This window comes from Mesoplodon densirostris, chromosome 5, assembly GCF_025265405.1.
Source record: "Mesoplodon densirostris isolate mMesDen1 chromosome 5, mMesDen1 primary haplotype, whole genome shotgun sequence".
NCBI classification, from domain to species: domain Eukaryota; kingdom Metazoa; phylum Chordata; class Mammalia; order Artiodactyla; family Ziphiidae; genus Mesoplodon; species Mesoplodon densirostris.
This window is the reverse complement of record NC_082665.1, coordinates 2738259-2752738: the sequence shown is the minus strand read 5'-3', so window position 1 is coordinate 2752738 and position 14480 is coordinate 2738259. Positions and strand designations below refer to the sequence as shown.

The following is a 14480-nucleotide window of genomic DNA, read 5'->3' as shown; positions in this document are numbered from 1 at the left end:
GTTCCTGGGCGCTCCTGGTGTGCCTGGAGCTGTGCTAAGTGGTTCCCGGGGTGTTTAGTGGTCACACCCCCCTAAGGGGCATCGCGAGGCGTGATGCCCTGAACACGAGAAAGCCGACCAGAGTGCTGCCCACACGCAGATGTGCAGTCGCGTGCTAAGGGACGTGCCAGAGCCTGGCTCGGCCCCGCCAGGAACGCACCCATCCACAGCATCAAATCCTCGCAAAACACCTGAGAAGGTGGATCGTCCAAGGTGCAGAAATGCTGGGAGAGCAAGACGCGGTGGCGGGGCCTTGAGAAGACCCTTAACGCACCGTGAGCCTCGCCGAATCCCACAGCCACTGGCCTCCTGTTCTGGGGGACGGGAGAGTATCCGTGAGCAGATCTGTACGCCCAGGACAGAGTTCCGATATCCCGTGGGTCTACATGAGGCTCCCTGCTCCGGGCTCATCTCCAACCTGGGAATTCTAGGAAGTGTTACATAACGAGAACAATACCACCACCACCACCAATAATAATAATGGCACGCCACACCATCCGTTCGGAGGAAGCAAGCCAGCTCGAGAACAGGGGCTCACTCAGCTGCCGGCTCTTTGCCGAGGGGCCACGCGAGCCCGCCTGTGCTCGGGACAGTGGGAGTGGGAGTCGGAGGAGATATGAGGTCCCCACCAGGAGCTGAGCGTCTGGTTGGGAGCCAAGACACGGGCATGTCAAGTTATTAACATGGCGCAAACACGAAAGCCAAATATGTCAGGAGGTCCAGACGCATTTTGCTTGAGTTCTTCCTGGTTTATAAGACTCTCCGTCCCAAACAGTAAACTGGATTTTCTGGATTTCCCTTTAAGTCTTCTCGACAGCAAGCCACAGGGCCTGAGTTCAGTGGCCGAGCCGGCCCCCTCCTAGGTGGGGGGACAGAGGTGCCAGGGCGCAGAGCCAGCTCCGTGGGCCACGCCCCAGGGAGGCCCGAGCACGGGGGTCCGCTTGGGGTCGCTGAGCTCTCCTGGGGGCACGTCTGACCCGCCCTCCTGCCGGAAGCCGGCCTCACGGCTCAGTCACTGTGAACCTAGCTCCTGATCTAAGGTGCTAAAACTCTTCTTCAGCAAGCCCCCAAACCGCTGAGACTCCCCAGAAAACAGGGAGCCTTTTGCTGGGGGGACTCCTTTCCACGGCCGTGAGGACCCCCGCCGCTCAGTCCCTGTGCACTGTCGGAAGGGCTCGTCATTTAAGCAACATGCACCGTTATTCCCAGAATGTGTGGAAACAGACTCTGAGCTTCCACGGGATTCCCCGTGGATCTAACCCTACGGCCGTCTCACTCGTTTGCCCACTCCTGGCCCCTGGATGGCCCCTGGAGCCCCTACTCTCCACGAGGAGGCTGCTGTCCACCTCTCAACCTGTCCCCCTGAAAGAATCTTTCTTCTTTTCATTTGGGCTAAACACACATAAAATTTACAATCTTAACCATTTTTAAGTGTACATTTCGGTGGCCTTGGGTACATTCACGTTGTGTAGCCATCTGTTGTGTAACCACCATCTGTCTCTAGAACTTTCCCTCTTCCCCTGACTGAAACTCTGTCCCCGTGAAACACTCCCTCCCGTCCCCCCCCCCCCCGCCAGCCCCTGGCCCCCACCGTCCTGCTGTCTGTCCCTATGAATCTGGCTCCTCCAGGGACCTCACGTAAGCGGATCGTACATTATTTGTCCTTTTGTAACTGGCTTATGTCACTGAGCATAACACCCTCGAGGTTCATCCGTGTTGTAGCAGGTGTCGGAATGTCCTTCCTTTTTAAGGCTGAACAAGATTCCATTGTGTGGATGGACCACATTCTATTTATCCATCCATCCACTGGTGGATAATGGGCTGCTTCGACATTTTGGCCACTGTGAACATGCTGCCATGAACATGGGTGTACAGATATCTGTTTGAGACCCTACTTTCAGTTCTTTTGGGTCTATGCCCAGTACTGGGATTGCTGGATGATATGGCCCTCAGTTAACTATCTAAGGACCTGCAATACTGGTTTCCACGGCAGCTGCACCATTGTACTTGCCCACAAGCAATGCACAAGGGGTCCAATTTCTGCTTCCTTGCAAACACTTTTGTTTTTATGACAACGACCATCCGAATGCGTATGAAAAGGGTTCAAGAATTTTTTAATCAAAAAAGATTTGCCAGGCATCAAAATGAAGAGAACCCTTTGGTCTCCTGGCAGCCCCATCTGCCCTGTTGCTAGAAGGTGGTGATGCCAACTTGAAAAGACCAGGAACTAGTTTGGCTGTGAGATTCTTCCAAAGCCCGGATTTCTGGGTGGATTCAGAGAACATTATGGGTGAAGAGTGAAGCGTGAATGGTGCCCTGGGAGGGGAGGAACCAGCTGAAAACACACCTGGGTGTCAAGACATCCAGCGATTAGCAGGGCTGCCACCTGGGAAGGGGTCTGAGCGCCAGCGGGCCTCCCGCGCCCTCCCCCACCCAAGCCGGGGCCACCGAGCGCCCGTCCCTCCTAGCGGGTCAGGGCTCGGGCCAGCAGCTCGGCTGAGCGCGGGAGCTGGCACTGCTTGGCCCTCTTCTCCAAGACCTGAAACTCATCGAACCTGGAGGAAGCGGCTCGGAAGGAAGGAGCCCCCCACAGAGAAGAAGCCGGGGAAGGAGTCAAGGTTTCTTCCCCAAATGTTTTATTTAAATATTAAATTAAAAAACATACATCCACTAATCATTTGGCATACATTTCTCATGTGAACATAAGAAATAAAATAATTAATTCCATTATGGTAAAAAACCCAAACTATGTACATCTTCATCGGATGGCGTGGTGCCTTGGGACAGGCTGCCGCGTCCAGTCCGCGGGACAGCGCTGCTGAGAAACCCGCAGCACACGCGTCGCAAACACTGGACACAACACGACACACGTCTGACGGTGACGGGAGGAAACCGCTGAGAGTAAAGTGCTTGTCATGGTTCTGAGGCCTTTGATCAGTGGCGTTAGAACAGGTGCGTTAAGGAGGGAAGCGGCCTCGGGGGAGTCGACGGTGCCTCCAGAAGGTGGAGGCCCAGGCTGGTGCCCCGGGGCCTCCGGCGCTCTCCTGGCCCAAGCCTTCCCAGTCACGGGAGGCTTTGGTGACTGCTTGGCAGCCAGGTGCAAGGACAGTGCTTTGTCCCACTCCTGGACACAGCTACAGAGCAGCGGCGGCGGGGCCGGCGGGAGCTAGCCACACGCACAGACCCGGGCCGCCTCCCCGGCCTCTGGGGACCCGGCAATCTTTGGCTTCTACACGTGCCACCTTCCTGGTTCGGCATCACCTGGGCCTAACACTGCGGGCTGTGAGAGCCGACACGAGCTGAAGGCACCTGCGCTGGTAAAGGGACGGCGCTGACTGGCCACAGGGATGGGGAGGGACGGTCCTCCTGCTCAGTCCAGCAGCCTCCGACGGACCAAGCCACCACCCGAGTCCACCTGCCAGGTGAGCGTGCGCCTGGTCTGCTTCCTGCTGGCCCCGCCTCCACACGGACCTGGTGCCAGAGCTTTGTTACGTTACCAGAGAGGGAAGTTCAAACCAGGAACACAAAAAACGTAGTAAAAAGTATAAAAAATAAGTAGTGTATGTTTGTCTCCTATGTATATACATGTACAGTATTCGCTTTAAAAAAAGAACAAAGCTTGAACAGCACTGACCTGACCCCTCACTTCATTTTCCTAAAACGAAGGCCCACCAAGCGCAGGGCCTGGACAAGGTGGGCCGTCCCCCGACCGCAAGCGGCCCATCCCTGTCCGTCCCAGCATCACAGAATCGCCGTATTGCACGATCCCCCCTCCACCCCAAGTCAGTTGTTCTTTTTGGACCCTGATAATGAAATGCATAAAAACGTAATTAGCAGCGGAAATAAGAGGTGCAGGAGGAAGAGACTTCCCCAGCTCCCTCGGAGGTGCCCTGGGGCTCCAGGCCAAGTGACCGGGGCAGGGGGCGGACAGCCCCCACCTCGCGGTCACCCCACCCCACCCAGGTTCCTCTTTGCAGCCCCTCCGAAGAATCCTGGAAAACCAGCTCCCGAGCAGTTTATAAAACGTCTCCTCTCAAATAAGAAAAACTATCCTCTGGGCTCTGATTTCAGGGCAGAGAATTCCAAGAATTTATAGATTATCTTCTCTCGGGCTGGACATTAGAGCTTTTCAAGAACTGATACGTAAAGCAGAAAGTTCACAGTTTTCAAGTGAAGCGTAAGTGTTCCAGGAAGTGGAGAATTGTGAACTAAAAAAACCCACTAACACATGCACGCGCACACACACGCAATGGGGACGCACGGCTCACACCACGGTTTCCTGGGGGCAATCGGCGACCCCCGCCCCGTGACCCCGACCACAGCACTGCCAGCTCCACCCGCTGCCCTCCTCCCGCTTCCCGTCCACCCGCCCCAATGACAGGCCCCTGGATTATTATTTTTCTTCAAAAAGTGTCTAGTCCCTACTCGGAGTTACAGTTGCTCAGTGCAAGGGGAAAGAAAAAAAAAAATCAAACAAAAAATAAACTAAAAAGCCAAAACACCAAACGTATTGCTTGTTTTCCTGCTGAAAAGTTCTTGGCTTTGAGTCCGGAAACGTCTTCACATACTCTGAAATTATTGCTTCGAGAAGTCACAGCCCGGCCGGGCCCCTCACTGCACCAAGACGAAGGTGCCCGGCGGGCCCGAGGTCAGGTCCTCCATCTCACAGTCCCCCTGGGGCAACCCCGTGGGCTCCAGGCTCGGGGACAGCGTGGCGAAGCGTGGCCGGGGGGCCGCGGCGGCAGGGCCGGGGGCCGTGGAGCTGCTAATGCGCAGGTGGGCATCCAGGAGCTGGGCGGCCGACGCCACCGGGGAGCCCCCGGCCTGCAGCAGGGGGGACGGCAGCAGGCCAGGCCCCAGCCCCAGCTCCTTCTGCAGTCCCGACACGAGGAGGGGGCCATCGCAGGGGGCAAGGACCAGCGGGGCTGGGGGGGGCTGCGCGGCCGGCTGGCAGCCGGGTGGGGCCGCCGGGTGGTGCTGCAACTGGAGCAACCTGTCCAGGCCGAGGGACAGGGAGGGCAGGTCAGTGATGGCCGGCGCGCGGCTGCCCCGCCACCCGGCCAGGCTCCCACACGATCGGGTTTCCACCCGCCAGGGCTGGAGGGCCCGCCCCGTGGAAGTACGGGCTGGAGCTGCTCGGAACACGCCACTCTGGGCGTGACTCATCCCCTGAGCAATTCCTGGCATTTCATTCCCCGTCTTGCTTTCGTAGCAGCTCAGAGATGCCAACCAGACGTGACATTCTTACCCGCCGCCCCCTCCCTCCCCAACTGCGGGCCGATGCTCCCCACCCCCGCCCCCCAGCTACCGGGAAGGAGGCGCACAGATCTCCCCCAGCCTGGGCAGGGCGGCGCTTGTCTGGTTATGTGCAGAAGCGGGGGCTCAGCGGGTAAGGCCGCTCAGAAAATCCCAAGCCACATGAGCCCTGCCCGGGCCCCAGCACCAGTGCCAAGCAGGCGTCTTACCTCTGCTGGTGCAACACCTCCTCCAGCAGGCTCCTGCCCTCCCGGCCGCCGGCCCCGCCGCCGTGCAGGCCCGGGCTCTGTGCGGGCAGCTGGGAGGCGCTCAGGCCGCCCCTCGAGGTCCGGCTGGAGGAGGGCTGGCACACCTGGCGAGCCAGCCCCTTGATCCTGTTCAGCCCCAGAAAGCCCTTGGTCCTGGCGCCCCTCCTCAGCTGCTGCCGAAAGGCTTTCAGCCCTGGGGACAGGCAAAGTCAACAGGTATACGGACCCGTCCACCAGCACTGGCCTGACGGCCCGTCGCTTGCTGGGGCTTCCAGACAGTGGGGAGGAGTGTGCGGGGCCAAGTGGCGTGAACGTGGTGGGATGAGGGGACCCGCACGCCTTCCTACAGGGTCAAGGGGCCTTCTGGTCACCCCATCACTTCAGGACAGCCCCAGGTCTCTTTTGGGGTTTGGTTTGGGACAGCAGTTCCAGCCCTGAAGAAGCACACGTCTGGGCAGACAGTGGATCCTTCGTGGAAGGAGGGCGCGAGCAGTGCAGGGGCCTCGGGAGGGGGCTGGGGCCCCACAAGCCCTGGGAGGTGCCAGGAGAGCCCGGCCGCCAAGGACGGGCTGCCTTTGTGGCGGGCGCCTCCCTGACCATCCTCCTCCAAGCCAGGAGCTGATGCCCGCCATCCAAGCATCTCTTGGGCTTTTAGGACCAGCTACTAGAGGCCGTGTGAGCCCGTCCTAGAAGCCAGGGCGTCTAGAAGCCGGGCAGCAGCTTCGGCCTGCCCAGGGAGCACGGCTGCTCCACCAGGACCAGCTAGAAGAGGGGGATGCCACCTGCCGTTAAGGACAAAGTGATGCTCCCGGGGGTGCACACGGGTCTCCCGGGGAAGGCAGAAGTGGGCGCGAAAGGGGAAGTCACCTTGAGTGAGAGAGGTGTCTGACGCCCTCCGGCCCTCCTGGAAGCTGACGGGGAGCAGGGCGGCTCCTCCCAGGGCCCCCTGCGCCTGCAGCACAGGGGTGGCGGACTGGGTCCCCAGGAGTGGCGAGGCCAGTCTGAGCGGGGAGCAGGCGTTCAGCAGCCCCTGAGCAACCAGGTGTCCGCTGAGCCCAGCCAGGCCGTCACCCGCAGAGGTCAGGCAGCTGTCGGAGCTGGTGCCTTCGGAAGGACTGGCCGCGGAGGGTGAGACGACGATACCTGCAGAGCAGCAGGCGTGGCTGAGGCCAGGCGCACCCGGGGATGCCCAACACCCTTCGCAGCAAGTCCAGGTGCTCTGGCCCCGGAACTTCGCGCCTGCTGCGGCGTCTCCCTGGCCCTCAGATGGCCCGTGGCCCACTGACGGGGCTGACAGCTGTACCCTCCCCACCCCTAGCCTCAACTCTGGGGGTAGGAAGTCTGCGACGGCCAGACGCCCCCAGAGTCCAGGGAGCCTCGACGGCCAGCACCATGGGGCTGGGGGCGCGGCTACAGCCAACAGGTGGCGCTTGGACCCGGGACACAGAGGGGCCTGGGCCGAGGACCTGCCTTGCTGGCCCCTGAGGGCAGCTAAACCCCACGCTGTCCCTGCCACTCAAGGGCCACCGGCGAGGTCTAAGCATGGTCCACGTGGCCTCGGGCGCTTCAGGAATGGCAAACCTGAAGACGCTGCCCGTCACAGCCCACCCGCCGGGCGTGTCCCTGACCCACGGGGATGCTTACATGGAGGGACGCGCGGGGAGAAGCAGGTGGAGACCTCGGCCAGCGTGTGTCTCCGGCCGGTGCTGCCAGGCAGGGGCCCCCGTGCGTCCTGCTCCTCGTCCAGGCCCGGGCCCCGCCTGGCCTCCTCGCTGATGGCCGTGTCCAGCAGGCTGCTGGGGGAGACGGAGCGCCGCCGGCACACCCCGCGGCAACCGGTGTCCACAGGGAAGAGCAAGGGCTGCGGGGACACACGCAGGCCGGTGACCCCAGCGCTCCGTGAGGCCCGGCCCGGGACGTCACCACCGCTGGGAACCAAGCGGGCCCACCCCGGACACCGCCTGCGAGGCGCTCACACACCTGCAGTGAGCCGTGGAGGTCACAGTCCATCTCAGCCTGCAGGACGGACTGTCCCAAGGTCTGGGGCTGCGCGCAGAGCAGGGCGGAGCGGAAAGCGTCACCGGGGGGGCCTTCCTGAGGCACCTGGGGGCCAGCAGATGAGGACAGAGGCCGTGAGGGACAGAGGCAGGGACGACTGCCAGCGACACAGCGTCGCGGAACAGACCAGGCTGGCTCCCCTCTGAGTTAACAGGCGCCAGCCGCCAGCTGTGGGCTCAGGACACGCGTGTAGCCCCCTCCAGCGCCTCGTTGTGTGGGGTGACCAGGGGGATCGGCCGAGTGGTGGCACCAGGGGCCTGATCCCCAGCAGAGCGGCTGGCACCCCCCCGCCCCGCTTCACCACACGGGACACTCCACCAAGTGCCTAATGGCAGGGGGTAGGTGACCTGGGGGATCCGCCCGCGTGCCCTCCCAGGCATGTCCGAGCAGGGGACTCCTAACTTGGGGACACAGTCCAGGGCAGAGACACGGGGCTGGGTGTCGAGGGCGCTGCCCCTCACCTCAAATCCGCTGAGGTCCGCGCTCCGGGGCCTCTGTTGCCAGGCGTGGCCGGGGCGGGCCGGCGGCTGGGCGAGCCGCAGCTCCCTCAGCCGCTCCAGGAGGAGGTAATAAATGGCAGCGAAGTGGTTGTAGCTGCTGTTCTGCAGCGACTGCGCGCAGAGAAGCGGGGTCAGAGCGCGGCCGGCGGGCGAGCCCCCTGAAGAGCCTGCTCCCGCGCTGTGCTGGGGTGGCCGAGGAGACCCTTTCCCGTGGGCGAGCCGCCCTGCGATCAGCCGCGCGCCGGTTTTAACCCGGCTGGCGAGCACCTGCTTCCCCCGTTCAGCGCCCCCCGCCCCCCGACCGGGAAGGCGCACCCTCCCCACGGCAGGCCAGGCCGGCGGCGCACCTCCACGGTCCTCTGCCGGTCCACGCCCAGCGTCTGCATGATGCCCAACGCCTGCTCGTCATAGCTGCCCAGGCTGGAGGCGTAGCCGAGCAAGGAGAAGACCGGGCAGGTCGGCTGCCGCAGGGCGGGGTCGGCCTGCGTCCACCTGTGCTGCCAGATCTGGCTGATGGTGATGCGCTTGGTGGGGTCCACTGCCAGCATGCGGCGAATCAGCGTCTCGCAGTCTGGGGGGCAAGGGAGGCGCACTGAGCCCGCAAGGGCCTCCTGAACGCGCGTGCCCGCCGCCCAGCTGGGTCCCTGCAGGGGACATGGCTCCCCTGCACGTGGCGAGCAGACAAGTGACCATCCCAAAGAACACTGAGGCCGGGAGCGGTGGCCTGGGTGTCACAGACCCGCCGCCAAGGAGGGCCACGGGTCGAGGGATCAGGTTCCCTGGGGAACGTGGTCCTAATGTTCAGCACACCAAGCACCACCTAGACTCCCCTACCCTGCTGTGACCAAGCATGTGAGGAAGCAGCTGTCCAACACCTTCCAAAGTGGAAGAGCAAAGCACAGTGTGGGAGGGGTGAGACTCAGGGGACAGGGCCAGCACCCCGAGTGCTGTTGCTGGGCCCCCAGCCAGCTTCGCAGCAGCCTGCATAGGCATCAGCTGGCCCTATAAGTAGGGCACAGAAAAAGCAGCCAGTGGGTCGGGATTCTCTCGCAGGCATCTAGTAAACAACCCACAGTGACATGGGACTGGCTCCCAGGCCCGATGGCAGACTCAGAAGACGGTCAAGCAGGCATTTCAGGAAATAAATTCCTCCTCCTCCCCCCAAAGTCTCATCCTGGTTACCCAACAGCTCAGGCAGCAGGCTGGTGACCGCACCCGCCCACAGGAGGCCGGGCACTCACCTACCTCGAGACATGAAGAAGGGGATGCGGAACCGGCCCTCCAGCACCCGCTGCCGCAAGGCCGGCAGGCTAGGCCCGTCGAAGGGAAGAGACCCGCAGACGAGGACGTACAGCACGACGCCCAGGCTCTGAGGAGGACCAGACTTGAGTCAGCGCCTGCGCCCCGGCACCGGTGCCCCCTGAGCACCCGCACCCCCAGGCACTGCACCAGTGGCTCCTACCCAGATGTCCAGCTGGGGGCCTTCGTACTCCTTCCCCTCGAAGACCTCCGGGGCTGCGTACGGGGGGCTCCCACACCACGTGGACAGAGGCTCTCCTGGCTTATAGAAATTCCCAAACCCGAAATCTGAGAGACAAGGAAACAGGCGATGAAGTTGCGGGGCAAATGGCAGGGCCGCGGTTTCAAAGGCTCGTGCAATACGGCGCGGGGCCCCTCGCCGGCACGCACCTCCCTCCTGCTGGGCGCACTCCTGGGCCCCTCACCTGCCAGCTTGATGTCCATGTTGCCATCCAGCAACAGGTTCTCGGTCTTGAGGTCCCGGTGGACGATGTTATGGCTGTGGCAGTACTCCACAGCTGACAGAATCTGCCAGAACTTCTTGCGGGCTTCACTCTCGCTCAGGTGCCCGGTGGAGGTCAAGTAATCTGAGGAAGGACAGAAAGAAGCTGGAGCCCCAGATCCAAAGGCCCGGCCGTCGCCTGGGGCACAACGAGAGGACGCTGGGGAGACCCCAACACCGGAGGGCCATCAGGACGTTGCCTTCCAACAGATACTAAGAATCAGCATGGCTTACCAAACATTTCTCCATTTTTTGCGAATTCGGTGACAATGTAAAGCATATCCTTTGTTTCCATAACCTAAAAAAATAAAGACCTAACGTTTAACCACATAAAGGGAACATGCCAACGGTAGAAATAATCTACTTGAACCCCAGTAAATTTTTAACTTCTTCAGAATGAGCATGTTCGTTATTTTACAAAAGGAAAGAAAAGCAAATCTTCCGCAATAGACAAAGGGGATCCCTATTCAGAAAAAGGTTTTTGAAAATCAGAGGTGAGTTCCTCACTAACCTATCCATCCTGATACACCTCTCCTTCCCCAAAATATCTGCTTGTATCGGAACTCTCCTCTATGGTATTTTTAACTCACTCTGCCTCACCCAGAGTGAAGGCTCTGCAGGCCCCAGCAGTAAAAGAGATGGCAAGCATTCTGTGGGGCCTTTCTTCTAGAAGCCTAGCAGGCAACAGATTATCCAAGCCAGGGCCGGCACGAGCTGAATAATAGATAACAAATTCCCCGCCCCACTTGCGTTGCTGACCTGACACCGTAGGCTGTGAGAGGCCGGCTTTGCCAGGTCAGCTACCAAAGACTCCTCTCCGTACAGCCAACTCCTCGGCGTGTGTGTCAATAGCAACAGCCAATGTCAAACACACCTTCAAGTTTCGTTTACTGACCGAGAATTTTACTTCACATTGAAAAAAAATTGTAAGATTTTAAAACATAACTAAGAAACGAGGTCAAACTCAAATCTTTGGTACTGAAAGGAGTAACACAAACTCATGTCTGTATTTTAAAATATTTCAGAGGGAGACAGAGAGAATACATCTTTACAGAAAAAGATCTCTTCAGGGTTCAAAATACAGTTCTTCCTTTAAAAAGGCACTTTAAAGACAACTGCCTTGAGCCACACATCTCACAAGAAAAGCAAACACAATGCAGTTTCGCTACACTTGTAACTACCCTTGGCCTGGACGTGTGTGCTAGAGTGACATGTTGTAAGTTGAGCCCTTTCCTCAGTTTAAGAGAGAGACGGAGGAAGAATTAAGAGTCAACGTGTTTGAAGTTTAAAAAAAAACCTCGAGGAAAGAGCTGAGGCGTCTCGCGGAGGCTCTGGGGACCGGGCCAGCTGGACGACAGTTAGACACTAGTGTCAAAACCAGAGCCGCTGCTACCCACTGAACCCTGCCTCCCAACAGTTAAAGCAGCTCATGGAGTGATGAGAAAGTTCCCCCCCAGAAAAGACCTCGACCGTCTGGCTCACTGGGCTCCTCCCGCACAGGTCAGTGGAGGACAGGAGGATGAGGGAAGCTCTGGCTCATCCCCGCTGTCAAAGTCAAAGACAGACAGGCTTCAGCCCACTCCTGTGGGAACAGGCTGGGCACATTGCTCAGGCACTGACATCAGTGACCATGGAGGAAACATCTTATCTCGGCCTGACTCAAAAATGACAACAGAAACAAAACGCGAACTGGAGCGCACGTGACTCGATCTCGGCCCGTAACGATGCTGAGTAAACTGTCATTAGAGGAACACGAGCCCCATGACTCCACCTCATCCTTCACCGTAACCCAGGGCAGCAGCCTCCCCGGGGGGTCACTTCAACCTCAGGCCTCTCCCCTGCCACACTGCACAGCTTCGCCTTGCCAAGGGCACACACACATCCCCACACCGTCCCATATTCATCTCGGATCCACAGGGTTTCGTGAGAATCGTCAAAAGGAACTTATATCCAACACAACTGGGAGTAATATCAAACATGTGCAAAGAACGTATCTTTCTGCAAGTAGACCCGATTTCATTTTGCAGAAGCACCTGGCTAAGTAAGAGATTCCTTTGCTGTCCCAATTAAATCAGCACTTAGTTTCCAAAGATACAATTTATTAGTTTCAACGGAAGAACAAAAAGTCACAAAGCAAACCAACAGACGGACAGGGTGAGGCATGTTCTTAAAGCAGATTAGATGGCAGGTTCCTTCTGCTCACAGCGCAGCAAAGGCACCTCATCTCTCCGTTTTTGATGGAAGGGTTGAAACGGGATAGACACATGCTCACTGCAGCCTTTGCACAGATAAGTCTACGAAAACTGGTATGAGCAGCTGGTTTTAAAGATTAATAATTATCTGCAAAGGCAGAAGAGTCTAGTTTCACTCAGATTCGTCCCTTCACACTAAATGGTTGACTTACAGCAATGCAGAGATCTAGTTGTTTGTTTTCATAGTAAATTTAACAACCGACCTCCACACATTCAAAACTGGAATGAGTAACACTACCAAACAAAACTTTAATGAAGCAAATCTGAGTTATGATCCAACAGCAAGAAAATAACTGCACAGCTTACAAAAGTCAATCTGTTCACCTTATACAATCAACCCCGACTCCTACAAACACCCCAAAAGAGGGACAACCTTCAGAGACTTAAGTTGTTGAAAATAAAAAAAAATGATACACTTTGCCAGAAGTAACAGTGGAAGGCAAACTTGAGTCCTTACCTGATAAAGCTTTATGATATGAGGATGATTCAGAAGCTTCATGATCTGAACTTCACGATATATTTTTTCCAAATTGCTTGAATCTAATCGTGTCTTGTCAATTATTTTTATTGCAACCTACAAATTTTTAATAGATAAAGGATATTTTGTTTGAAAAAGAAAACCCCTCTCATTTAAGCTAATTTACACATTTCATTTTCTGTAGGTTAATTTCTAAAACACTTTATGTCCCCAAAGGTCACAAAAAGTTAGGGAGGAAAATAACGAAAGTAACCATTAATATTACTTAAAAAGTCAAAGATCAATAAATGTCCTACGTCTCTGCAGGCTGCACTCCTAGGTTATTTGCTCATTATCCTCCTTGCTGTCCCCCAATATTTGTACAAATTATGCATGATCATAATATAAAGCATTTTTTTCCTTTTCCAAACTAAAAACTGTCAGCGTTTAGACATTAGGACGAAGGACCCCACAAGCAGGGATTCCACCAGCTTCCCCTGCTCCGGGGAGGGGGGGTGTCCACCCGCAGAGGGTGCACCCCCGGAGGGTTCACCCCGGGGTCCCGCCGCCCCACGCACCTGCGTTTTGGTAACTCGATGCCGGGCCAGCTTCACCACCGCGAAATTGCCCTTGCCCAGGGTCCGCTCGATGTCGTAAAAGCCCACCCGGAGAGGTTTCTGCTGTCCCTGGCCCGAGCCCGCGGGGGCCGCGCTCAACTCCGACATGATCACCATGGCTCCGGGCCGCACCTGCGGGCGGGGGGCGCGCTCAGCTCGGCGCCGGCCGGCCCGAGCCCAGGGCCCCCGGCCCGCCGGGCGCGCGGACCCGCTGCCACCCGCCCCCGCCGGCGACCGGCGCCACAGCGACCCCGGATTCCGGGAGCCCCGCGGGGCGTGCGCCCCGCTCCCACGCCCGCCGCCCGCGCTCGGCTCGGCTCGGGCTCCCGGTCCCAAGCCCTGCGGGGCGCGTGGGGCGCCGCTAGCCCTCGGCTCCGTCCCGAAACCCGGACCCCCGCTCCCACGCCCCCCCACGCCGCTCGCCTCACCACAGAGCGGAGCCAGGCGGCGGCGCCCCAGCCCGCGACCCCAGCGCGCGCACCTGCGGGGCCGCGGAGCCCGCAGCCCCGAGCCCAACAGCGGCCGCCTGCCCGCGCCTCACCTCCGCCGCCCTCGGAGCGCCGAGGTCGGGACGCCGCTCGCTCCGCGGCCCCCGCCGCCCGCTCGGCCGCTCGCGCTGCCCGGCCACCCGCTGCTCCGCCGCCTGCCGCCCGGGCCGCGCCGCATGTCAGCTCTGAGCCGAGCGCCGGGCTCTCTGGCCGCACGCGCCGCCAGCCCCGCCCTCCCGTCCCGCCCCTGTCCGCCCGGCCACGCCCCCACCACGCCCCCACGCCGCCGGCCACGCCCACGCCGCCGCCGCCGGATTGATACATCCCCATTGACGTCCTTTTGACGCCGGAGCGACGCGCGGCCGAGCGCCAGGCGGAGGGAGAGCGCGAGATCGGGCCGTTGCCAAGAGACTGGCGGCTCTGACGCGCGCGCTGATGAGGCCGTCGCCAGGGCGACCGCGGGGTGGTGACGTCAGGGACGCCGGCCGCCCGAGGCTCGCCCGCCAGCGCCCGCGTTCCCGCCGGCGCGCGCCCGCTACCGGACGCCGCGGGCGGCTTAACCCTTTCGTCCCCGGGCGCAGCCTTCCCTCCTGCACGCGCGTGCACGGCCGCTTTCGCCCAGGTCCCCGTCGTCTCGCACCCTGCAACAGGCTTGGTTCTAGCGCGGTTCCGAACCCCCCTGAAGTGCAGCACAGGTGCGGCTGCGTCCTCTTCAGCCTTCTACTCCAGGTTCCTCATTATCAGGGTACGGGTTTCATGTGTCC

General features: G+C 59.6%; 1 protein-coding gene across 2 annotated transcripts; it reads right to left on the bottom strand.

Moving 5' to 3' along the window:
* Window positions 1-2710: 2710 nt before the first annotated feature.
* SIK1 (salt inducible kinase 1) lies at window positions 2711-13839 on the bottom strand. 2 transcript variants are annotated; one of them, XM_060099708.1, is made up of 14 exons: window positions 13770-13839; window positions 13190-13360; window positions 12612-12728; window positions 10137-10200; window positions 9826-9987; window positions 9564-9688; window positions 9347-9470; window positions 8449-8672; window positions 8063-8212; window positions 7524-7646; window positions 7188-7404; window positions 6411-6686; window positions 5505-5736; window positions 2711-5032 (listed from the first exon to the last, which is right to left on the bottom strand). In XM_060099708.1, exons 2-14 carry the CDS (start codon window positions 13343-13345, stop codon window positions 4651-4653), a joined length of 2352 nt encoding a protein of 783 aa, XP_059955691.1. In that variant the 5' UTR covers window positions 13346-13360; window positions 13770-13839; the 3' UTR covers window positions 2711-4650. The 2 variants fall into 2 exon arrangements, with proteins under 2 accessions (XP_059955691.1, XP_059955692.1); XM_060099709.1 differs by lacking the exon at window positions 13190-13360.
* Between the last annotated feature and the right edge of the window lie 641 nt (window positions 13840-14480).

Coding starts and splice junctions, on each gene's coding strand:
- SIK1 (XM_060099708.1), bottom strand. CDS start 13,345: ATGGTGATCATGTCGGAGTTGAGCGCGGCCCCCGCGGGCTCGGGCCAG. Junction 9,988..10,136: donor AAAAAATGGAGAAATGTTTG/GTAAGCCATGCT, acceptor GTCCTTCCTCAG/ATTACTTGACCTCCACCGGG. Junction 9,689..9,825: donor CATGGACATCAAGCTGGCAG/GTGAGGGGCCCA, acceptor CTTGTCTCTCAG/ATTTCGGGTTTGGGAATTTC.